Genomic DNA, 26918 nt, shown 5'->3' on the forward strand with positions numbered 1-26918 from the left:
GTGCCAACAAAACCTAGTCACCTTTTTGATAGTGTACAGCTGACTCTCTTTTACACACAGCAGTTTCTATAGGGTGGGGCCCAGAAATCAGTTGAGTCCAGCAGTAATTGCAGTCAGTACTGCCAGTTCTGTTATGCCATTGTCCTAGAATTCCCTAGATTAGATGATGTTCTCATTGCATTAGAAACACACTTATACTTCATGCTGTATACTTTCCCAAAAACAAACACATATTTCTTCATTCAAATGGCAGTATTTGAGTAGATAGCAAGTAGATGAGCTACTAAGATTCTATTTGTTAAGAAAAGGCTAGTTTCTCCCATATGCACTAAACTCGATTCTAAGTTGGTGCACAGCAAAGATTTTTGTTTTGTTTTGTTTTTTTGTGGGGTTTTTTTTTTGTTTGTTTAGTTTGGTTAGTTTGGGTATTTGTTTGTTTGTTTTGGTGTTCTGTTTTGTTCCTTTTGGTGTAATCACTTGAATTAAGAAAAATCTTTCTTGGCATTAATATTAAACTCCTTAGAGTAATGGAAAGAACTTAAATTTCCTCTACTGTAATATATACGGTGTATTATATTTCCGAATTCCTGTCACTTTTAAGAAAAACCTGATTTTTGTGAAAATGCTGAGTACATTGCTAAATCATGTTATTTTAAAGAATGAGAGGTTAGTGTGAGATTTCATGTAAGTATGTCAGTAGTGCCTGTAAAGTTGCTGGTATGTCGATTGATAGCCTTATTTACCTGAACCATCAATAGTTTTTTATTTTGCTTTGTGTTGTATCACACCATCTAAGCAATGTCCTCATTTTCCAGCATACATTTGACTAGGTAATTGTCTTAATCCATATTTTAAAATACTTCACAATATGTAACTTTTATGCATCCCCAAATGTGCATATTATGTCATTCCTCCATAAATGCTTTATTTTCTTTATATCAACCTTGATAGTTAAATTTTAAATTGTTCATTTGTCTATGAGTTTAACTCATGAGTAAGGGAACTATGCTTGGGACTACTTCAAGAGCTGTGCAAGTACAACTGAGGTGTCTCTCCAGCCTGTAGAAATGTCTCCTGTGGGGTGATGCTTTGTGAAGGCTCATTTCCCCAGTGAAGGGAAATGTAGTTGAAATGGAATGAGTGGTGGGAAGGGGGACATCTTCACAGGAGTAGGGAAAGGGGGAATCGGAGAGGAGAGAATGGGGAAAGGGTATTACATTTGAAATGTAAATACATAGACTATTCAATAAAAAATAGCTTGTACAAAAAAAATGAAGAAAAGTATCATATCTAATGAGAAAGAGGCATGCCGGAATTATGGTGCAGGTAGAGTAAACATGTGGGGAACCTTTTCTAAATTATTCTTTTACTGGATATTTTTTAATTTACAATTTAATTATTATCCCCTTTCCTGGTTTCCCCTCCAGAAACCCATTATCCCATGCTCCATCCCCCTGCTTCTATGAGGGTGCACCCTACCCACCCACCTTTTCCCTCCCACCTTCAAGCCCTGGTATTCCCTTTCACTGGGACATCGAGCCCTGACTGGACCAAGGGCCTCGTCTTCCTTTGATGTCCAAGAAGGCCATCCTCTGTTACATGTGCAGATGGAGCCAATTGGTCTATCCTTGTGTACTCTTTGGTTGGTGGTTTAGACCCATGGAGCTCTGGGGGTGGGTGGTCTGGTTGGTTGATACTGTTGTGCTTCTTATGGGGTTGCAAACCCCTTCAGCTACTGCAATCCTTTCTGTAACTCCTCCATTGGGGACCCTGTACTCAATTCAATGGTTGACTGCCAGCATCCACCTCTGTATTTCTCAAGCTCTGGCAGAGCCTCTCAGGAGACACATATATCAGGACCCTGTCAGCATGCAGCTCTTTGCATCCCCAATATTGTCTGGGTTTGGTGTCTGTATATGGATTGGAACCCCAAGGAGGAACAGTCTCTGGATGGCCTTTCCTTCAGTCTCTGCTCCACACTTTGTCTTCACATTTTCTCTTGTGAGTATTTTTGTTCCCCCTTCTAAGTATGTCTGAAACATCCACACTTTGGTCTTCCTTCTTCTTAGAAGCTCTAATGTGTTATAAAATGCAATGTGATTCTAGAAAACAACCAAGACACAATGTCACCAGGTTATAGATAGTGAAATAGAATTATGCATAATCTAAGAGGAACTGCAGATTAATTTTATTTATATTTTCAATTTGGTGAGATATCATTGAATGATTTAGGCAGCGAAGCAAAGTCATGTGGTTAAATATTTAAAAGACCTTTCTGATTACTTAAAACAAACTAGTCGTCAGAGTGCAAACATGGATGAAACAACTGGAAAACAATAGAATTAACCTAGGTCAAGGATGATGACATTGAAAGTAGAGGTGTGATTTCATTATTTGATTCATATTCTTCTAAAATCTATATGTTGAAGGGCAGAAGCCTATATGACTGCACCTAGAAAATGATTGTGTAAGTAGCTGATCATTATTTCACAAAGGTAGAACTTTAATCCAAAAGAACTAGGAATGTTGTAAGAGAAGGAAATGGCAACCTAGCTTTCTACTAGTCAGTAAGGAGACAGAATTGCAGATGACAATTTACGATCCAGGAAGAATTATATCATTATTCTAACAGCAGAATGATAGATGTACCAACTTCTTCAACATTAAAACTGCATTTCTGTTGTTGAAATAAATATGTAGCCTCTATCTAGTTTTTTTTTGTAATGGCATCCTGAGCAAGTGAATATTCTCTAAATTATCAGTAACTTCCAAGATTAGTTAATGTGTTGAATGTGTTTTTTTTTTTTAAGATAAAGAGAAATCAGCAATGACTATAGGTTTGATTTTAGTTTATTTCTTATTTATTTTGACTACCAATCTGAGAGTTTGGTGACATTTACTGACAGTTTATAAATTTCTGGAACAAAATAAAACCAAGCTGGGAAAAGGAGGATTGGCTCAACAATTAACTATGGATATGCATATTTGTTTGTTTCTGAAACAAAAATATTTTCAGTAAATATCTGGCTATTCTGAACCATGTGCTATTAGAAAAGTGTAGTCAGTGGTAGGAGCATTCGGGTTTCAGCAGTTAGATCCAATCTACATTAATACACCATATGAGATCAACTGCAAATCTATGAAGAGAAAAGAAGATCGACATTTAAACGGTGGTTTAGATGGAGGAGAAGGCTGAGAAGTAATACATAGGAAAGGCAATTCCAAGGATGGAATCATCTAGGTAAATATTTCTGGCTTCAAACATACTATTTTTAAAGGAAGATACAGAAATAAGCATCACTCATGGGTAGAAAATCAAACAGAAAAAATGAATGTGATATGGGTCTATAAAATATAGTTTTATGTTATTTTAAAAGGTGTAAATGAATCATACTGGGTATGTATTTGGATATGTTTGGGCATGAGGCAGATGCAAGGTACCTGAGCACAGGTAACCAAACATGTGGCAGAATATAGACTAAAATAAAATGGGTTTAGTTACAAATTCATCATGGTAGAGCCTAGCTATGTGGCCAAGATAAATATATTTTAAGTCTGAGTCTTATTTCTGGGAGCATGAACCGGACCTTAACATCAACAGATATGAGCAATGTGCCAAGACTGATCTCTAAGCGATGATTTACAATATGGGAAGAAAAAAATCAACTACCTTCATTCAAAGGATAGAAGAATGTAATGATATCTATAATTACAAGATGGATTATAGGTTTCATTTTCAAAGTGTGCCTTGGTTACGGTTTCTATTGCTGCCATGGACACCATGACCAAAAGGCAAGTTTGGAAGGAAAGGGTTTATTCAACTTACTCCTCCATGTTGCTGTACATTATTGAAGAAATTCAAAACAGAAACTCAATCAGAATAAAGTCTTGGATATTGGAATTGATGCAGAGGCCATGGCTGGCTGCTTACTGGCTGGCTCAGCCTACTTTCATATAAAACTCAGCACCACCAGGCCATGGGTTGCACCACCCACAATGACTTAATCCCTCCCACATTGATCAGTAATTGAAAAAAATGCCTTATAGGTGGATCTCGTGGATGCATTTCTCAATTGAGAGTCTTTCCTCTCTGATGATTCTAGCATGTGTCAAGTTGACACAGGAAACCAGTCAGTACAAAGGGGAAAAGAGTTATGAGACTATGAAGTACTTTAGAAAAAGATTTTGACCTTTGAGAGGGATATAGAATGCCAACATGCTGTTCTCTCCTTACGTGCTGGGTTTCTAATATCTTCTATTAGTTTAGGCCTGCGAAGTTAGAAGAAAAAGAACAGACTACAAATCAAATATGCAAAACATTGTAGTGGATTCAGTTTGTCATCATTTTAATTCTCCATGTGGTAAAATGTAAATATCCTTAAACCCAATACCGGGTCATTTTCAACCAACTTTACTTTCATGGTCAGTTGCTAAAAATTGTTCTTTAAAAAAAGCATTAATCAGATATATAAAAGTATAAATAGTATACATGTGAATGATGGGCTTTGAAAAAAACTACCAAGGCATGAACTTTTTTTTATAATCTAAAACCAAATTGATGAGTGTACATAACTAATATGACTATATAACTACTATAATATTAGCTACTATTTATGAGAAATCAGCAAATATATGTAATGTTTGTATATAGCAGTAGCAATTCTATTTCTGTCTCTCTCAGTCTCTCTTTATCTCTCTCTGTGTCTCTCCCTTCCCCTCTCCCCCCCGTCTCTCGTTCACATGAATGTATGTATTCTGGCAGTCTTTAATATGTATGCGGATGGGGCAGTAAGTTCCAAGTCCTGTTGCAGTATCTTAGGGTTTCTATTGCTGAGATGCCATGACCTAGCAATTATTGTAAAGGAAAACATGCAGTTCAAATGTTTAGTCCATATGCATCATCGTGGGAAGCTTGGAGTAATGCATGAAGACATAGTCCTAGAGAGGTAGCTGAAATTTCAACAGCTCTGTGTCTGGTTTCACAGAGCGTAGGAAGAAATAATGAGACAGTGGCTTGGCTTGAGCATCTGAAAACTCAAAACCTACCCCCCCCAGTAACACCCTTCCTCCCTTCTTCCAATGATACCACCACCATACCTACTCCAAAAAATTACACACCTTCTAATAATACCAAGTCTCTATGAGCACATGAAGGCATTTTTATTCAAACTACCACATACCATGAGTCAAGAGCTGCGACTATTCATGTCTATTATATAAGTCACAATATTTGAATATGACCAATTCATAACTTTCTGTGTACTTGAAAACACCTGAAGATTGTACATTTTTAATACACTGCAAATGTTGCTATGCAATAGTTTGCATTCTGAATTTCTGTTCTTTTGCTATATTAGTATTTGTGTGTGCGTGTGTGTGTGTGTGTGTGTGTGTGTGTGTGTGTGTGTGTGTGGTGCACAAGCTTATATAGGTTAAAGAACCACCTTCTAGAATCATGTATCTTTTTCCACCATCCAGCTTCTAGGGATTTAATTAAGCTTGTCAGACTTCAGGGGGCGTCCTTATTCCATGAGCCATCTTACTTGCCAAAATGATTATTTTCAATAATATAAAACCCTGTGTATGTTTAATAAAGATGGCATTTCCCAATATTTTCAATCCAAAATTCCTTGAATACACAGATTCAAAACTTATTGACATGGGGCCACTGTAGATTCATACACACAAAATAGGAATAAAACTTTGGATATACAGTGAAATTTTTTGAATTAAAATTTGTGAAAACTTTATATAACACTTGCCTTCAACTACACACATCTGAAAATATCAAGAAATCCAAGGACTGTTTTCCAAGAGTTCCTCCTTTCAAAGAATCTTCCATTAACAGTATTTTTCTTGAATAAATAAATAGTCACAATGTCAGACTCTGTTCATTGCTTAAACAATGTTTATGGTTCAAAGTATAACATTATTCAGTCTCTCCAAAAATGACTTGGAAAAAGTAAGTTTTAAGGATTTATAGACATGGTTAGCAAAAGCAGAAGTATTCCAGAACATTAGTAAAAGTAATGACATGGTTGTGTATATGATTTAGGAAAAATTTGATTACTTGGGCTAGATAAACATTTACAGTCCTAAATGGAGGAGTATTATGATAGATTTTTCTGCAAATCTTTTTTTAGATTTTGACATTGCTTGTCCATATCACTTCAACATGAGATTGACTCATAGTAAAATTCTGATAGTCAACTATTTACTAAATAATAACCAGGTAACCACAGGACACTATAACTTTGGTTACCTAGTAAAATGACATGAAAAGAACTACATCTTAGCTATGAACATAGTGGAGCATGTATCCTTGTTATATGTTGGAACATCTTTTGGGTATATGCCGAGGAGTGGTATAGCTGGGTTCTCAGGTAGTACTATGTCCAATTTTCTGAGGAACCACCAGACTGATTTCCACAGTGGTTGTACCAGCTTGCAATCCCACCGACAATGGAGGAGTGTTCCTCTTTCTCCACATCCTTGCCAGTATCTGTTGTCACCTGAGTTTTTGATCTTAGCCATTCTTACTGGTGTGAGATGGTATTTCAGGGTCATTTTGATGTGCATTTCCCTGACAACTAAGGATGTTGAACATTTCTTTAGGTGCTTCTTAGATTTTTGGTATTCTTCACTTGAGAATTCTTTGTTTAGCTCAGTACCCCACTTTTTAATAGGATAATTTGATTCTGTAGGATCTAACTACTTGAGTTCTTCATATATATTAGATATTAGCCCTCTATCAGACGTAGGATTGGTAAAGATCTTTTCCCAATCTGTTGGTTGCCATTTTGCCCTATTGACAATGTCCTTTGCCTTACAGAAGCCTTGCAATTCTATGAGGTCCCATTTGTTGGTTCTTGATCTTAAAGCATAAGTCATTGGTGTTCTGTTCAGGAATTTTCTCCTGTGCCTATGTATTCAAGACTCTTCCCCACTTTTTCTTGTATTAGTTTCAGTATATATGGTTTTAACAAGAAAAAAATTCTCCACTATGTTCCTAGCAGCCTTATTTATAATAGGGAGAAGCTGGAAAGATCCAGATACCCTTCAACAGAGGAATGGATGCAGAAAGTATGATACATTTACACAATGGAGTGCTACTCAGCTACTAAAAACAATGACTATACGAAATTCTTAGGCAAATGGGTATAACTGGAAAATATCTTCTTGATTAGGTAACACAATCACAAAAGAACACACATGGTATGCACTCACTGATAAATGGATATTAGCCCAAAAGCTTGGAATACCTAAGAAAAAATTCACAAATCATATGAAGCCTAAGAAGAAGGAAGGGCAAAATGTGGATGCTTCATTCCTTCTTAGAAGAGATGCAAAATACTCATGGGAGGGAATACAGGGACAAAGAGTGGAGCAGGGGGCTGGAGAGATGGCTCAGTGGTTAAGAGCACTGACTGCTCTCCCAAAGCTCCTGAGTTCAAATCCCACCAACCACATGGTGTCTCATAACCATCTGTAATGGGATCCGTTGCCCTGTTCTGGTGTGTCTGAAGACAGAGACAGTGTACCCACATGCCTGAAATAAATAAATAAAAACAAAGAGTGGAGTGGACACCCAGAGATTGCCGCACCTTACCTGGGGATCCATCCCATATGCAACCACCAAACCCAGTTACTATTGCTGATGCCAAGTAGTGCTTGCTGATAAGAGTCAGATATGGGTGTCTCCTGAGAGGTTCTATCAGAGCCCGACTGATATAGATGAGGATGGTGGCAGATAACCATTGTACTTAACAAGGGGACTCCAATGGAGGAGTTAGAGAAAAGACGGAAGGAGCTAAAGGGGTTTGCAACACCAAAGGAAGAACAGTATCCACCAACCAGACCCCACCAGAGCTCCCAGGGACTAAACCACCAACCAATGAGTACACATGATGGGACCCATGAATTTAGCCACATATGTATCAGAGGATGACATTATCCAGGATCAACAGAAGGAAAAGCCCTTAGTCCTGTGAAGGCTTGCTTCCCCAACATAGGGTAATGCCAGGGCATTGAGGTTTTAGTCAGTGGGTGTGGGAAGCAGAGTGAGGGGGGTAAGGTAAAGGAGAGGGGGGAAAGGGAATAACATTTGGAGTATAAATACATAAAATATCCAAGAAAAATACAATTAAAAATTATATCCTAGCTGCAAATATTTAAATAGATGATCTTCCTTAATAAAATGCCGTTATCCTAGCGCAACATCTGTGTGTATAGAATATTTTGTTGAAATATATAGCATCTGTAGGTTATGCCGAAGCTTTGATCATGACTGGAATTCTCATTGTATAATTCCTATTGGCTCTTACATGGGATTATTCTTCTCCCCAGATCTGGCAGTGTGGAGGCTCTTTGGAGATTGTGACTTGCTCTCATGTCGGTCATGTTTTTCGAAAGGCAACTCCATACACCTTTCCTGGTGGCACTGGCCATGTCATTAACAAGAACAACAGAAGACTAGCAGAAGTTTGGATGGATGAATTCAAAGATTTCTTCTATATCATATCCCCAGGTATGCAGCACTAAAATTTTCCATCCTTTAAATAGGAAATGAAAATTTAAACACATTGAATATCTACTTTATTGTTTTTAGTAACCTAAGAGCTAAAGTAAAATGTTTCTTCATTATCAGAATATCATGGAAAATTTTGTGTGAGAATGGCTTATGCTTAAGTAATTTTCACCTAAAATAAGAATCTCAAACAGAAATTTTTAAATCTTTCCTATTTTATTCATTACCCGATTAAAGAGAGATGTACATACAGATATTCAAATTTGTTTTAATGTATACAAGGAAACTTTAAATTTTTATTTAAACAGGAATACTGTAGTAAATTATAAATAAATTTAAGTAAAGAAGCAATGCAACTTTTTTACATTTGCTAAAATCTATAAACATTTAAATATTTCTTATTTGAAAAATATTTTAGGTATAAGGAGTTTTGTAATAATTCAATTTCATGATGGAAAAATTTTGTGTGACTTACTTTTTTATATTATTTCCTTTTGATTTTCTTCTTTCTCCAAGAACCGTATTACTTATTTCCAGAAAAAGATAGAATATTAAAATGAGAAATAACAAAAAATTGAAGCATGAACATCAGGGCTTCAAGGTTATCCAGCTTCATAAACAAACAAATAAATAACTAAATAAATATATAAATGTTTCAAGAGAAATATAATGATTGTCTTCTCAGTGTCAAAATATAGAATGGAATATTAAATTAAAAATGAAAGTATTTTGGATATATTAACAAAACTATTGAATGTTTTTCTCTTTGATATTTTAGATATTGTTTCAAAATATTCAGTGCAATTCTTATGTAACTCATAAGAACAACAACAATTACAGCTTCATATTCTTTTCCATAAAGTAATCTATTATATAGCTTAAAAGGGGAGTTTACACTGTAAATGGTATGCACTGATTTATGAAGCTGTATATAATGCCAGTAACTGATTTTATAATAAACAAGTATGAAGAATAGAAAAGTCAGTAAGGACCTTCTTATAATTCAGAATTCTATAGAGAAAGAAAAATTGAAGCATTGTGTGTGTGTGACTATGTGATTAGAAAGACCTTTTCACACTTTTCTTTTCAAGCCCCCTCTGTGTCAAGTCAAAATGCTATTTCAAGAACGCTACTTTGTAACTAGAAGCATTTCCTTTTATAGTAGAAATTCTGTCCAGATGTTCACAGAGTTCAACAGAAAATGTAAAATCGGCAGGAAAGGAGTGACATTTATGTAACCTTTACATATTACTTTGTTGGTATTTCTTGAATGCAAATCATTACTTATAGAAATATTTAAAGTACAATATAAAGAAATAATGAAAGAAGGAAATTTGTTATGAGGAACTATGTGAAGCTTGGGTTAACAATGTGAGTGATTGGAGATCATTGGAAACATATGGAATGGATTAATTCTCAATGAACATCATGGGTGGCAAGAAATGTTAGGGCAGGCTAAGAGGTCTTTCTTCTCCAGTCTCTGAAGTTGAATGAAATGAACTGACAAGAGAAAAGGGCAGATAAACCCATTAATGTACAAAGGGGGCAAAAGCTCACAAGACTGTTAACCTGCAGTAATCCCAAATGATTTGAAAACCTCCATAGCATTTTCTATAAGAGATATAGGGGACATAGGACAGTAAACACACTTTAGAGAAGTTCAATGGACTGGAAAAATATAAAACACAAGCAAATGTCCATTTGGCATGTACACATACAAAAACACACATACAAACATGAATGTGTGGTTAGTATTTAGGGATGGGACATGATAACCAATGTTCTGTGACATAAGAATAAGCCTGCTACTGTTGACATCATGAATGCTGCTCTTGTGGTATGAGTTTAGTAGTGAAAGTTTAGGGAAGGAAGCAGAGATGTTCCTTACTTCTCTGGCGTATGGGAGGGAGGCTTTGAACTCCGATAGAGAGAAAAACAATGGACAAAGCTTATCCCTGGCCTAGTCTAGGGAAAGACATCTAGGAGGCAAGTTTTAAGGTCATTTTTAAAGTCATTTTAAGTTATTCCAATTTATCAAATTGCTGTGAATCAAAAATGTCTTATTTGTGGGATATCGATCTTCAAACCTCAGTCTTAGACATTTTGTATAATTTTTAATTGATTGAAAAATGTAGATGAAGAACAACTGTTTTACAAACTGCACAGAAATGGTCAGAGTTCATATGATGCAGTCTCTATGTGAACTAAGGAATTGACACTGAATTCATCTCTGAAGAGCAGAGATGGTTGTGTAAACTGGAAAGTGCCCATTTTCCATCACATTCATGAGCACCCAGGATGTTCTTATTCTTACTACCCAGGCTTGTACCTTAGCACATGTGAAAAAGGAGATGGCCCCAATGAACTGTTATTACCCAAGACTTTAAAAGAGGCTATTGGACTTAGGGAAAGGGGGAATCTGCTTGCAAAGGTAGAGACTAAAGTAATTATAACTATAGGAAAAGGAGAATTTATGTAGGTCAGAAGCTAGATCACAATGACTCCAAACAAAACAAAACGTGGCAGATTACAGATCAGCCTCAATCACATAGCTAAAATATTCAGGAAACTAGCATATGATAAAGATTTTAGCCATTATTTAATTATGCTATAGATCATGATGAATATATAAAATCATGCTGCTATGTAAAAGTCAAAATCACAAAAGTATTCATTATTTTCTTAAGTCATAAATGTTTGACTCTGTGTGTCCTGTGGCAATAAGTGGACTTCTAAAACTGAAACACAGGCTTTTACATGCATGCCTAAAATTGTATTATTCACTGTACTAAACACAGAGGTATGTACGTGTACTTTAGTTGAAGACCCAGCCCACTGTGAGAAGTACAATCTCTAAGGTATTGGGACTTGTATAAGGGTGGAGAAATCAAGCAGGCAAGCAAGCAAGCAGGCAGGCAGGCAGGCAGGCAGGCCTAAATATATTTATTTCTCTCATCCTTAAAGTGAATGAAGCATGACTAGCTGATTTGAGCTCCTACCATTGTGACTTCCTGCTATGATGATCTATAACCTAGAAGACTAAGCCACCATTGTGCCCTAAACTATTTTCTGATCTGGGTATTTTGCCAGAGCAATGAAAAAGAAATGAATACAGAGACCATGGACAATCCACTTTTATCACTTACAGTGTTATGTTAGCTTTATTTACTTATCTTTCTGTGTAAAGTCTTTTCAGATTTATGTTTTTAGAAACTAGAAATTTCCCTATAGTTTTGTAGAGCTTAAAATATTTGATGGATAATTTGGAGAACTAACAAATAAGAAATGCATTGTGATGGGAGCCCCTTTGTTTTGCTTCCTGTTGAATTACCTATCCATACATGTCTTGCTTACACAAAGGAATCACATCACTACCTGGCCACCCTCTTGTATCCGCAACCAGGTTAAATATCAGTAGATAACAAAAATTGAAAGTACTCTTCATATACCTGGAAAGAATGTCCAACTGTTTTCTGTGTAGCCTGTCTTCATAATTTTTACATAATAATAGAACTACTCTGCCAAGCGTCAAACACGGCTTTGTCGGGGATCCTTAGGAAAGGTTGTTTGGGAGCCAGGAAAAAACAATTGGAAGTCAATCATGTGTACAAGCTGACAGCTCTGTTATCTGCTTGAGAAGGCTCTCTATATAGCCCTCTGTAGTTAGCTCTTGGCTCTGTAGTCTATTCAAGATAGCTTTCTGCTCTTCCTTGCTAGAATTTATTTTTATTGGCTATATTTATTTACATGTCAAATGTTATAACCTTTCCCGGGTTCCCATTCCCATCCCTCTCCCCTTCTTCTATAAGAGTGTTCCCCTCCCCAACAAACTCCCCTTCCCACCTCCCTGCCCAGACATTCCCCTACACTGGTGGTTCCAGCCTTGACAGGACCAAGGACTTCTCCTCCCATTGGTACCCAACAAGGCCATCCTCTACTACATATGCAGCTGGAGTCACGGATCCCTCCATGTGTATTCTCTGGGTAGTGGTTTAGTCCCTGGGAGCTGGTTGGTTGGTATTGTTCTTATGGGGTTATGAACCCCTTCAGCTCCTTCAATCCTTTCTCTAACTCCTCCAATGGGCATCCTGTTCTCAGTTCAATGGTTGACTGTGAGCATGTGCATAGCTATATATTTGTCATGCTCCGATTGAGCCTCTCGAGAAAAATTCTAAGAGCTCCCTGGATAACTCTTGCATTTTCTGACCAAAGTCCAAAAAGCTGCTTAAAAAAAAATCTAAAAATCTCTAGGATGGCTTTTTGTTTTTCTGACCAAAGTCGGAAATTGTGCTGCAAAAATTCTAAAGGATCTATGCTCACTCTCTAGGCAGTTCTCTCTGGGTAGCTCTCTTTTACAGACCAGAGCAAATCTTTTATCTTTTATTTGCATATCAATTCAATTCTTCATCCCAGGTTCCCTTTTGATTACCATATGAAGCAGCATTTTATGACATTAGCCCCTTGTTTCTTAGAAAAGACAAGTACATTTTTTAACATATTAGTGAATCTCAGAGATATGCCCGCCTTGTAAGTACAGACAATAAGATAGCAGGATCCATTCTGATATTACCATTCCTGCCATGCCTTGTCCTAAACTAGCTCTATCCCAGGTGGACCTTGAACTGTGGAATCTGCGTGTCTTTGTAAGCACAAACAATAAACTTAGCTGGGTGGGATCTTGCCCTGTAATCATCAATCCCCAGATCTCTTTATCTCCCTCCTTAATATATTTCTGAAAAGCTGGCTCATATTGCAGCTGCCTGTGTTCAGTTTTATTTTTGTTTTTTTATTTTGTTTTTTTAGTTCTGTGAAGCACCTCGTATAATTCATACTACATCCTTATATTTTGCGTGCTTGAGAAATTATAATTTCTTGAAGTCAAGTTTTTTTTTTTTCCGACAGCCTTATGGGCTGTTCTGAAGGTCACAGTGTACACCATTTTGGCTGAGGACATTAGACACACCCTCACCTCCTGGACTTATGCTTTTTCTAATTATCATGAAGTCATCAACCTTGGCCTGAAAAATATCACCTGAGGGAAGACCATAAAGTAAATTATCAAGCTTTATGCCTAGCAACCATCAACACTCTTGGAAGTCCACACCCTGCTGGCTCTAATCCGGGGCAAGAACTGTGTTATACACCCCTTCAGCCATGTAAGGCACAGCACTTCACTTAATGCAACCCTCCTCACTATAACTAATTCAAAAATGTTAAAGACACAAAGCAGCCTAACACAAGTCTCTTAAATATATAAAACAAAGCTACTTTTACACTTGTCGGTTTCTATGTTTTCTGAGTCCTGATTTGGTTAATGTTTGAAGAGCTCTGATTCTGTAAAGAGCTACACATGTAAACTACTTTTATCTGTTTATTTTATGTCCTGATTCCATTGGCCTTCCCTTATTTGACATTTGGCTACTTTGAAAGCATGAGAATTAATTCTATGTGTACCTGAAGTTTAATGAGGAGCAATACCACTTTAGAAAAGTGTTAAGAAAGTTTCCAGCAAATATTTAGTGGGCTTTCAGCCTGTCTTCTTAAGGATGCCAATACTTTGTCTAGCATCATGGATTTTAAAGCCCATAGGCCCTGAAGGCCTGAGGCAGTTTTTACTAGTAATTGGGCTGTTTCAGCTAGAGACAATCTGATGGCCCTAGCAAATCCTTTTAAATGAAGGGATATAAGTAGAAATCGCTATTCACAGAACACACCTTGTAAATGTGGGTGTTCCTTTTCTTCTTGTTGGTCACAAGGATAAATTTTAGGAACTTGAAAATCAAGTATAATCATAAAAGCACATCTTTGAAACAGTTGCTTTTCTAATAACATTGATTTTCTTTCTTTGGGGAGGTGACTTTCCAGTTGTATGTCGATAGTCATGGTGACTAGGGCCAGCTATCTTGATAGTGTCTCAGTTGTCAGTTTATGATCTAGCTTTGAACAAAAACAAAGAGGAAATTAAAGAGGACGGGTCTAGAAACATACCTCTAAAGTTTTTATAGAAACAACATATCGTCTTCAGCAATATTGGAGTAATATGATTTCTATTACAGGCAATAAAAAATACATATTTAGAAAAAATCTTGGACTTCTCTTAGAAAGTTAGCACTTGACAGAAAGAGGGAGAGAGAGAGAGAGAGAGAGAGAGAGAGAGAGAGAGAGAGAGAGACAGAGAAAAAAAAACACCTTACGAAAGGCAGAATATTTGAACAGTATCAGCAGTCCACTGCTGAATTTTAAGATCTGTATAATTATTTAAACATAGGGGTTTTTGATATAATATATGATAGGTATTTACACAACCCATTTTCTTTGAGACCTTGCAAAAATGAGTTTTCATAAGCACTGGTTTGACATTTTCAGGAAAATATATGGTATGAAAAGTTTCATTATTCTAGTAATATTTTTTGTTGGTTGTATTAACATGAATTTCTCAGTAAAGACTGTAACATTTATGAAAAAAGATACCTTTGGTGAATTTTATTTTATTTTTTTTATTAAATACCTTTCCACAAATCTGATCCAACACTGATTGTGTCTAACTTGATGATGAAAAAATGATTAATCATTTCATTGTATTACAGTTTGATAGCCAATATTTGTTAATCCTTGTGGTAGCTTGAGAAGCAAAATTTTGAAATATGTATGAGAGATGCTTTTCATGTTGATGAATTCTTCCATCAAAAGTTGTTGAATTTTTAGTTATGTATGGCAGTGGATTGGTTTTAATTTTCAGTTCTTTTGTTGTTGTTTAGCCATATTTAATTATGTCTTTTTAAATTATTTTTCTAGTTCTTTGATAGTTTTATACAATTTGCTTTATATTTACATCACCCCCAAATCCTTCTAGAGCATTCCCCTTTCTCTACACATTCATATTTGCATCTTCTTTTTGTTTTTGCACATAGTGCAAGTCCAATCCGTGCTACCCATATATTCATGCATGCCTGACTTTTCGGTGAAGCCTGGTTAACTTATAAGGACTTACATTCATATATAAAACTAGCTTCCCCTCTCGTACCAGACAGTGATTGCCAGTAGCTCTTTGGCTAGAAATATGACTACAAATCTTAGCAACTCCCCTCTCTATGTTGAGATGTTGTCTGACTTGTGCTTGAGCAGGTCTTGTGTGTGCTCTCCCAGCCACTCTGAATTCAGATGTGTATCCACCCACCTTATTGTGTATAAAAATATAGATCTATGCATATTATGAAGCATTCCTAGCACTGGTGAGTTTTCCACATGAGTTGTTTTTTTTTTTACTCCAAATTTGATAGAGGAGAAAGTATGGGTACACTTGAACTTATTGGCACAGGAAAGGACTTTCTGACCAGGAACAGAATCTCAGAGCAAACACCCTGATCCTTTGGATCATACTATCTTTCCACCCTCTCTTCTGGATGTAGTGATTTTATTTCCCTGCAACTAGTTCCTGTACTCTTACATCATTAAATTAACCCTCAGAATTCCTCCTTCCTGGATTTTTCTTATATGCCCTTCTTTATCACCATCTCATTGGGTTTTTGTTTGTTTGTTTGTTTTGTTTTGTTTTGCATTGTTCCCAATGAGTCAACAACTTCTTCAGGTATTTTTATTGTTGACATTTGGATTTTTATTCCTTCATTATTTACACATACTCAACTGTTGGTAAAACAGTATTTTGAAATAATTTATGTGTTAAAGTATATCTATTTCAGAATTTGTGTTTCTTTGGTTATTATGTATGTATTCTTAATAGTAAGGCCCAGTTATGTAATTTGGACACTGAAAAATATTCTTTAATTTAATGTTTAATTCAAATATTAATTCATGAAAGTCTCCCTCCTTATTTTCAGTGAAACCAGTCATCTTTCAGAAAATAAGCATAACACAAGACAAGGATTAGGTAGTTCTACATATGATTATATTTATAACTTTTTTCATTAAAGTATCATGTATAATAGTTACACCTTTAAATATCTTAAAGTAATTGTATTATTTCCTATCACATAGTTCTAAATATCCAGAATTCTCTCATGATATGTAAAACTATTCAGCAGATGGTATGAATCATACTTACTGGTAATCACAGAAATTTGTATTTGAAGATTAACAATATAACAATCTCTTCAGATAATTAGCTCCACAGAATAATTTTATCATTAACAAATCTGAGCAATCTCTAAACATTTTTAATGTGAGTACCTGTAAGTTCTATGATGAATCGATTCACAGTATAGCAAATACTTCCAGTGTTCAGACAACAAAATACCTATGTATTTATATGGACTTTTGTCCTTAACACATACATTACTCTAACTTAATTGAAATTTTCTGCAATTCTAGTGAATGAGACAGTTTGAAGTTTCTAATTAGTAAGTTTTACGCCAAAATATTTGAAAAGGTCATGATTAATTTTGAAGTCTCCAGGTTTGTTGAACCAGTCAAGGTAGTAAATTTAATAAATTTTAAGTTTGGACAAATGATCCAAATAACTTTATAAGACGCATAATTTTTCTTTGTCTCTTTTGGGGTCAGGAGATGGCTGAAATTTGTACTTAATGTAAGAGGATTAAAAATGAATTAAATATGACTCGAGCACATGCAGTGAGGTTTTATCATAACTGCTTTCATCTTGTCAGTGTTTTCAGAGTGTCCTCATTTTATTATTTAGTTCTGGCATAACTAAAATTGAGTAGCTTATGAGTTATGCAATAATTAATTACTTTTAAACTTTCAATTCTAATCTTAGCAGAATTGAATGGATCACTCTGACACCAGGCAGCAGTCATTTACATGAAGCCACTGGTGTCTAGGTAGGTTAGAATATAGACTTTCTAATACTCTCAGACTAAGTCTCCAATATTAGTTTTTCTGGTAAATCATTTTGCCAAGGTCCTTATGTTATATTCATTTTTTGCTACTTAAAATATGAGTTCAAATCTGGAATGACCCAGTTACATAAACTCTTAGGAAAGTTAAAAGACAGTTAAAAGTTGACTTTGAAAGTTTTGGAATATCTCATCTTTTCTGGATTGAATAATGGAGACAGTTAACTATACTTCCCTCAGTGCACTAAATTGAAGTCGTGGTAGTCACTTTCAAAAGTGAAAAAAAAAAACAAAAAGAAAAACAAGACAAACAAAAACATGACATTCAACATTCATCTTCCTCTTATGCACATAAATTCTTAGTGACCTTAGTGTTAGATTACCTCAGGAATATTACCTGATAATTTGTGTCCCCTGGGAGTCATTTTCCATTTATATATTCACACAAACTATTTTGAAAATATTTTAATACATATCTGTATTAAATGAGCTACAAAATTCTTTCACAGAAAGGAATTCAGGACAATAGCTATGAGCTAGAAAGGAAAAGACATCAAAATGGTGGTTAGGATTTTGCCAAGGCAAGAGAAAATGGTTTTTCTTTTAACAAAGATAGAGACCTAGTTAATAAATATACCCACTGAATACTTTTATTGGCAGCACAGTAATTGTCCAACCATCAACTCTGAAAAGGTGATAGCCATTATGTTTTTAACTTCTTGACTATAACCTACATGGTGTGAAAGATCTGCCTTAGACCACATATATACATATGAATTATTCAGTAAGATAGTAACAGAGGTACTAGTCTAGGCACATAAACTAAATTTTATGTCAAGTAAACGTATCAAATAATGCAAGCCTTCTAATTTATATATGCTGCAATGAAGAGGAAGGAAATTGGTTTCCATTAATTAAAATTAAATATATTTTTAGATCTGCCTTCTCCACAGCCTGGTTTAGTGGCATATATGTGTAACTCAGCATCCATAGTGAGTTTCAGGCCAGTTTGAGCTTCAGAGTGAAACCTTTCCTAAAGAGAAAGAATAGAAAATAAAGGAGAGGAATTGTCACTGCTATCTATTTCTATCATGTACTTATTTCATTCTCTTAACATTTTTTATAACCTATGCAATCCTAGTGCAGTATCTCAACTAAGAAAGCATTATGGATTTTTTTTTAAGACTGGTAAACTAAGGCTTTTGTACTACTTAATAGTTTAGAAAATTTTACCATTACAGTATATTTATTTAAGTGTATTATTTTGTAAAAAAATCTTATTGAAGTCAAGAAAACACAAATTTCAAATGCCTGAATTAGGTTTTAATTGAAGAAAATGAATAGAAGATTAAATATAGCTATATATTTACATATACTACACAAAAATAGTGTATAGTATATATCTATATATATAAACTACAAATATAGTATACACACACACACGAAGAGAGAGAGAGAGAGAGAGAGAGAGAGAGAGAGAGAAAGAGAGAGAAATAATAGCTTTGATCATAGTCATATAAATAAAGTAAAAAAGTCAGGTTTTCATTTTGAAATAACACCTGAGAGAACAGAGTGTTTTTACTAAAAGAATGTGTTATGTAGAAGACCTTGTATATTTTTACAGATTCAGAAAATAGATTATGAGCAGACATTTTTACATTTCATACAGATAAGCCTTCTAGAATGACAATGGATTCAGTTGCCATTAAATAAGTTTCCTGTTTGGAAATGTTGAACCAGAGATAAGATGTTTACCGTCTAAAAAGCTATAGTGACAATTTAATGAGCCATTGAGTATGATCTCTTATCACACTTTTCATTTCTAAATACCCCGTTATCACAGAACCATGCGAAAAACACTAGGAACACACTCTGATGGCCCCAGTATTTAAAATGGAAAGGCAATGGATTTTTATTCAACGTGATACATTTTATCACATTCTTCCACCATAGACATGGAGAAGCCCTGACGTGGTAGAAACAACGTGTTTCCAACTGATATCTGTGAATAATTAGTCATGGTACCCACTCTCACTGAGAGCAGTGTCAGTAGTGAGCACTCAGTTACATGGTGTTCTTGAGTAGCTTGTCTATTAAAGCGAGTATTAGTGAGGAATCAATGGACTGACATCCTGGGCAGCCATCCTGTGTGGGCAGAGCTGTTTCACCTAATTCTCAGGAAAAAAGTTGTAAGTACTTTAGCCTTCTAGGTAATCGATGTACGTGTAACAGCGCTGATTTAATAATTTTCTTGATATTTACTAGAAATGCTCTTTAGTAAAATGCTATATAAAAGAGTCTGCAAAGAGGTTTTATCTTTTCTGGGTTAAAATCATACCACTGTTTTATCACAGTGCTTTTAAAATTAGACTTGCATGCATCCCTTTTATTAATTGGTGTAGATAAATTCCAAACTTTAAAAAACATGCCAGGTTTTCAATGGAATACTAATGATCTAATTTTAATATTTGTGACACCTCAGAATATCTTTAGACATCTCCATGAGAATTTCAATTTTTACCAAGCATCCTTTGAAATCTAGTGAATGTTACAAACCAATTGAACCCATAGCATTTATTTGATAAAAAGGGACAATTGGTGAGTTACTAACTTTACTTGCTTATCCACAAAGGGGTGATACTTAGTGATGATTGGGAATCAATATTTAAAATTACATAAAAGTAATTGCCTGCAAAACCAAACCACAACAAACAAACAAACAAACAAACCCCTAAGTAGAGTAACGTTATGTTGTTTGGTTACCACCTCATGTTGACGTATGATCATTCAGTCTATTTCCTAATTGCTTATACCTCTTTCTGTGTCTTTCAACCTCTTTCCCCGTGTGTGTGTGTGTGTGTGTGTGTGTGTGTGTGTGTGTGTGTATTTCTTTTGTTCGTGTGTTTGAATATAACTTGTGTCTTCATTGTATTAATGATCCCATTCATTGTCATTTATCCATAACACTACACAACTCTGAAATAACAAATTAAGATTAATCAAATGCCTATCATATTGATAGCATTCCTAGTAAAGCCCAAACACAGCCTCCTCTCATGGCAGATGTAAATTTTAAGCCCCAGTGAGGTAGATGAAAAAGTGACAACTCAGTTGAAATAACACATCTCATTTTAATTATTTATATTGGAGATTAAATGTGAAAACTATGGTGAATTATGGAAAATAGAAGGAAATAGAAGTTTAAAAAAACATAAAAAATTTAAGCAGATTATTGTCAAGGAAAGCTTTTGCTTCACTTTGAAGACCTGAGGAAAATGAGCAATGATGCATAATTAATGCAAATGTCTGCTTAAATCATTGTATCACAATACTGAACGGGGCTCAATTGGCTGCCATTTTTATCTGCGCTAAATTCTTAATAATATGATTCTATTTTAACTGAAATTTTATTTCGATGATAATTTGTTTTACAAATATCATTTAAAATGATAATTATTTCAATATTAACCATAGTATTGAACTCCAGATATTATTTTTACTTAATAATATGCTTTCATTGATTTTAAGTAGGGTTACTTTACTTAAAACTTCTATAAATTTCTTTCAATTTGGTTTATATAATTGCAAAAGTGGATCTTAGTTTAATTGTTTGATAGATTTGAGATGATGATATATTCTCAGCTAAGAACATCAAGAACATCTTTCCCACCATGCTGAAATTATCTGACTTTATTTTGTTAGATTTGTGCGTAGTATCTCAATTGCCGTGAATTTATGTGTGTTCTGTTTTATCAAAAGGACAGGTTGTTTTTTGGGGTCATGTGGCTCTTACAATCTTGATGCTTATTCTTCCACTGTGATCCCAGAGCTGTGAGAGCCTTGAATGTGATGTAATTATCCTATTTAGGGCTAAGTACTCCACCGCTTCTTATTACCGTGATTATTTGTGGGTCTCTCTTTAATCTCCATCTACTGCTAAAGGAAGCATATGTGGTGAGCATTAAGAGATACACTAATCTGTAAGCATGATGATAAGAAATTAGGATCAGTTTAAAATTATGTCCATTTAGTAGATTAATAGTAACAAGTTCTTCCCAGAGCCTATCATTTGTCTAACCATCTATTCTTATACATGACAAAGTCCCAGATATGGATTCTGTCTTGAGGAGTGAGCATTAAATCAAACCAGAAAGTAGTTGTTTATTCCTATAATATTCTTGTGCCATTGCACCAGTGGCATATCTTTCTAGTCTAGCCATAGACTTACCTCACAGGCATGATAGCTTGCTGAAATGATTGCTTTTCTAATTTGAGAGTGTGCACATCTCCATTCAGCTCTGTGAAAGCTGGCCAGTAGGGATGATGATTCCAGCTCAGTGCATGCTTTATTTTGCCATCAAGTATTAAGTATCAAGTATGTTACCTCTTTAATAACATTTTTTCCTTTACGTTTTGGAAGTTATTTCAAGAGTAATAGAAGTAGTCTGTCATGTATGGAGTTTCAGGGTTCTACTAATGAACAGATAATAAAGTGATACCCTATTTCCATAATTGGTTTATTATGTGATAGCCAATAGTTTTCAGGAAGGGCATTGTCTCTCTGCTTTAGGGGTAACTCCATTTCAACTCTTTATACTTATGTTTATATGTATTTGAGAAAGCCTCTTTAATAGTGGGTTTTTCAAATGACATTTTCTATGATCTTTATTGTTAGTATTGCCACCCGATACTTCCACATCCAACCTGCCTTCCATCCCTCATTCATTACCAACTATTATTTCTCATTCTTTATTTATAACTTGTCTCTCCTTCCCTTTCTTGGCTTCCTGATAGTTTTCTGTCCTTTGTATAAATTCTAATTAATGAAAAATATGTGAAGTACTGATGTGTAAGTCTATTTCATATATTTTTTCAAGATAAGATTTCTTTGAGAAACACTGACTTTTGCAATCTACCTTCTGATTTTTTAATATTTAGAATCTTTTTTTTAGTGATACTAAATCTGATTTACTTCAATCGTATTAAAAAGAGAATCTTACAAAATTATCGTTTTTATTGATATGGCTTGGTAGATTATAATACTATAATCAAACTTGATCATAAATTTTGTTGCAGATTTCTAACTCCATGTCCCAATATAGAAATATTTGCTAATTTAATTCTCTCTAGTAATCGAAAGTACTCGTACCATAAAAATATTATATAAATTCAGTCCTATCAAATTGTGTTCTTTCTCACATAAATTCTACTTCTGTTGAAACTTTGTATAGCAGACATCTATGTACTTGTACTATCTACTTGTCCCTGACTTGCTGCTGCCATTAATTTCCATGGCACCCAGTCTACACATACATTGCTAAACACATATTTTCTCATATATATTTATGCCTGCTAAATAGTTGTACTTCTAGTGGACGTAGAAATGTTTGTGTGTTCTACAGAAAACAAATAAATAAAATCACATATGTTACATGAAATATTTCTAAGCATAATGATTTTTAAAAGATATAAGTCTTTCTTTTTTGAAGTTTTGGGTATCAGATTAAGCTATTACTTATGTGTATACTGAAGATCAGTAACTAGAAACTTACATTTGCAGGTGTTGTTTGTAAATGTCAGATATTTTTCCTGCTAAATAGACAAATCATAAAATCTCCACGCATTTATACTCACAAACTAATTATAATTTGCCATAAATGAAAACTCTAAGTGAAAAAGAAAACGTAGAAGTCAATGCTGATGGTCTATTGACAACCAAGTGACACTTTGTATCTATTCTGCTCTATAACCTTTAACATATTTTCCCATTTTTATTCTCTAGGTTTTGTTTATTTTAATGAAATAAGCAAGGAAGGAAACCAGTGAGTTCAGGACTGTCAGGATTCTGTGTGTATATTCTGAAGGGATGTCAGCCAGTCATGTTCGCTTGTGTCAGTGTGCTCACAGAAGTCTCTTTTCTCTATTCCTCTTGCCAAGTGGTAGTAAATTAGGTGGCTGTGTGAGAAAAATAGCAAATACTTGAATTAAAATAATAATTATGTTTTACTTATAAGGAAAATTCATGCCCGTGTCCAATCTTTTCCACTTACACTGCAATGATTCCTTTGTCTGTTTTCAGGGGCCACTGTAGCCTTGTCAAGACTTTGACCAGAAAGGCTAAAGGTCTCTCATTTCTTATTTTCAGATGATTTCCTAACCTAGTATTGCCAAGAAAATGTTTCTGAGCAATCAGACATCTTATAAGAGACAGAATTTGACCATAAAGTCCATTCCAGATCATATTACTAGGTCAGTAATATTGAAAGTGCATTTTCCTATTAGAAACTTTTATAACCAAAATTACATGAAATCCTGACTTCTCATTTCCTTCTGTAATGTACTAAATACTTTCTAGATAAAATATCAATAGAGATAATAAAGACTATGTGTGAAACACATGAAGAAAAATGCTCTAGCAGCTGGTAACAGATATTTTGTTTGGATTGGACAAATGCTGTAATCAGTAAAGTTTTATTAAGTAAGTATAAGAACCTGCATTTCATCCCTAGCATTCAGTCTATTAAACATTTGGGTATAGCAGCATGCACCTGTGTATACTAGTGATGGGTCTGCAGGGCTCAATGTCCAACTCATCTGGCTGCATCTCTACACTCCAGTTTCAGAGAGAAACTGTGTCCAAAAATAAAGTAGAAAGTGTTTGAGAAATACAACCAATATTAACAGCTGGCCTTCACAGGAACATATGTACATATACATGTACATGAACATAAACCTATGGTAGTTACAATGAGAATGACCTACATAGGTTCATCGGCTTGAATAATTTGCTCCCACTTGGTGGATTCCTAGGAAGGATTAGGAGATATGGCCTTATTGGAGATGTGTCACTAGAGTCGGGCTATGGGAGTTCAAGAAACAATACTGGTAAGAATATCTCTTTCTCTGTGTTGCTGCCTGAGGGTCAGGACATAGAGCTCTCAGATACTGTCACATTGCCATGCCTCCTTGTACCCTGCCAAGGTAAAAATTGACTAACACTCTGAAAATGTAATCAAGTTTCACATATATATATATATATATATATATATATATATATATATATATTTGATAATACTTATCTATAGTTCTACACTTTACTGGGAAAAGGAGAATCTACAAGTTCTGCAATATAATGATGGGGTAAAAAAGAAACTGAATCATAACCTCATAGAGCAGAGCACATGCTTATAAACCTGGCATCACCTAGAATACTTCTCAGTAAAAGGCACAAACCTAGATGACAAAGCTTGTAGGACCAGAGCCCATCTCGCAAATCGGACTGTGTTCATTACACCAGTTATCAAGCTTTCAGCTTTCTCTTGTATTAGGCTTCATGGCAAGTGATATTTATTTTCTGTTTGTATTCCCAAATGTTTCATTCAACTGGCTTTTTAAAAACATTGTATTAGATATATTTCTTTACTTATATTTCAAATGTTATTCCCCTTCCCAGTTTCCTGTCCATAAGCCTCCATTCCCTCCCATTCCCCTCCCCCATGCGGGTATTCCTCCTATACATCTCCCTTATTCCCCCCATATATCCCTGCACTGGGGGTCCAACCTTGGCTTCCCCTTCCTCTGGTGCCCCAACAAGGCTATTCTCTGTTACATATGCAGTTGGAGCCCTGGGTCAGACCATGTATAGTCTTTCGATAGGAGAAGTTCTGGTTGGTTGGCATTGTTGTTTTTATTGGGTTGCAAGCTCCTTCAACTCTTTCAATACTTCCTCTAATTCCCCCAAAGGGGTTCCTATTCTCAGTTTGGTGGTTTGCTGCTAGCATTGACATCTGTATTGGTCATGCTTTGGATGTGTCTCTCAGGAGACATCTATATCCCATCCTTTTCAGCATGCATTTTCTAGCTTCATCAATGGTATCTAGCTTTGGTGGCTATATATATAGCCACATGTGGGTCAGGCTCTGAACGGCCATTCCATAAGTCGCTGCTCTAAACTTTGCTTCCATATCACCTCCTATGGATATTTCCCCCCTTTTAAGAAGGAGTGGGAGCATCTGCATTGTGGTCATCCTTCTTCTTGTGTTTCCTGCGGTCTGTGGATTGCATCTTGGGTAATTCGAGGTTTTTGGCTAATATCCATTTATCAATGAGTGCATACCAAGTATGCTTGAGTAACCTCACTCAGGATGATATTTTCTAGTTCATTCCATTTGCCTATGAATTTCATGAAGTCATTGTTTTTGATAGCTGAGTAGTATTCCATTGTGTAGATGTACCACATTGTTGAATCCATTTCTCTGTTGAAGGGCATCTGGGTTCTTTCCAGCTTCTGGCTATTATAAAAAAAGGCTACTATGAACATAGTGGACCATGTGTCTTTGTTGTATGTTGGAGCATCTTTTGGGTATATGCCCAAGAGAGGTGTAGCTGGGTCCCCAGGTAGTGGAATGTCCAATTTTCTGAGGAACCTCTAGACTGATTTCCAGAACGGTTGTACCAGTCTGCAATCCAACCAACAATGGAGGAGTGTTCCTCTTTCTCCACATTCTTGCTAGCATCTGCTGTCACCTGAATTTTTTTCTTAGCCATTCTGACTGTTGTGAGGTGGAATCTCAGGGTTGTTTTGATTTGCATTTCCCTGATGACTAAGGATGTTGAACATTTCTTTAGGTGCTTTTTGGCCATTGGATAATCCTCAGCTGAGAATGATTTTTTTAGCTCTGTACCCCATTTTTAATAGGGTCATTTGGCTCTCTGGAGTCTAACTTCTTGAGTTCTTTGTATATTTTGGATATTAGCTATCTATCAGATGTAGGATTGGTAAAGATCTTTTCCCAATCTGTTCATTGCCACTTTGTCCTAATGACAGTGTCTTTTGCCTTACAGAAGCTTTGCAGTTTTATGAGATCCCATTTGTCGATTCTTGATCTTAGAGCATAAGCCATTGCTGTTTTGTTCTGGAAATTATCTCCAGTGCCCATGTGTTCGAGATTCTTCCTCACTTTTTCTTCTATAAGTTTGAGTGTATCTGGTTTGATGTGGAGGTCCTTGATCCACTTGGACTTAAGCTTTGTACAGGGTAATAAGAATGGATCAATTTGCATTATTCTACATGCTGACCTCCAGTTGAACTAGAACCATTTGTTGAAAATGCTATCTCTCTTCCGTTGGATGGTTTTAGCTCCTTTGTCAAAGATCAAGTGACTATAAATGTGTGGGTTTATTTCTGGGTCTTCAATTCTGTTCCACTGATCTATCTGCCTGTCTCTGTACCAATACCATACAGTTTTTTTTTTTTTTTACGACTATTGCTCTGTAATACTGCTTGAAATCAGGAATGTTGATTCGCCCAGAAGTTCTTTTATTTAGTATAGTTTTCGCTATCCTGGGTTTTTTGTTATTCCAAGTGAATTTGCAAATTGCTTTTTCAATCTTTATAAAGAATTGAGTAGGAATTGTGAGGGGGATTGCATTGAATCTGGAGATTGCTTTTGGCAAAATGACCATCTTTACTATATTAATCCTGCCAATCCATGAGCATGAAAGATCTTTCCATCTTCTGAGATCTTCCTCAATTTCTTTCTTCAGAGACTTGAAGTTCTTGTCATATAGATCTTTCA

The 26918-nt window shown here is 35.4% G+C and overlaps 1 protein-coding gene across 1 annotated transcript in view; it reads left to right on the plus strand.

Annotated features, from left to right (window-relative positions):
* The window catches only part of Galnt13 (polypeptide N-acetylgalactosaminyltransferase 13), a 629326-nt gene that overhangs the window by 422704 nt on the left and 179704 nt on the right, over nt 1-26918 (plus strand). Inside the window, exon 9 of the mRNA XM_032903304.1 lies at nt 8347-8527. Coding sequence (XP_032759195.1) covers nt 8347-8527 — 181 coding nt within the window. The remainder of the gene's footprint in view (nt 1-8346; nt 8528-26918) is intronic.

The sequence above is a fragment of the Rattus rattus genome, chromosome 5 (assembly GCF_011064425.1).
Source record: "Rattus rattus isolate New Zealand chromosome 5, Rrattus_CSIRO_v1, whole genome shotgun sequence".
NCBI classification, from domain to species: Eukaryota; Metazoa; Chordata; class Mammalia; order Rodentia; family Muridae; genus Rattus; species Rattus rattus.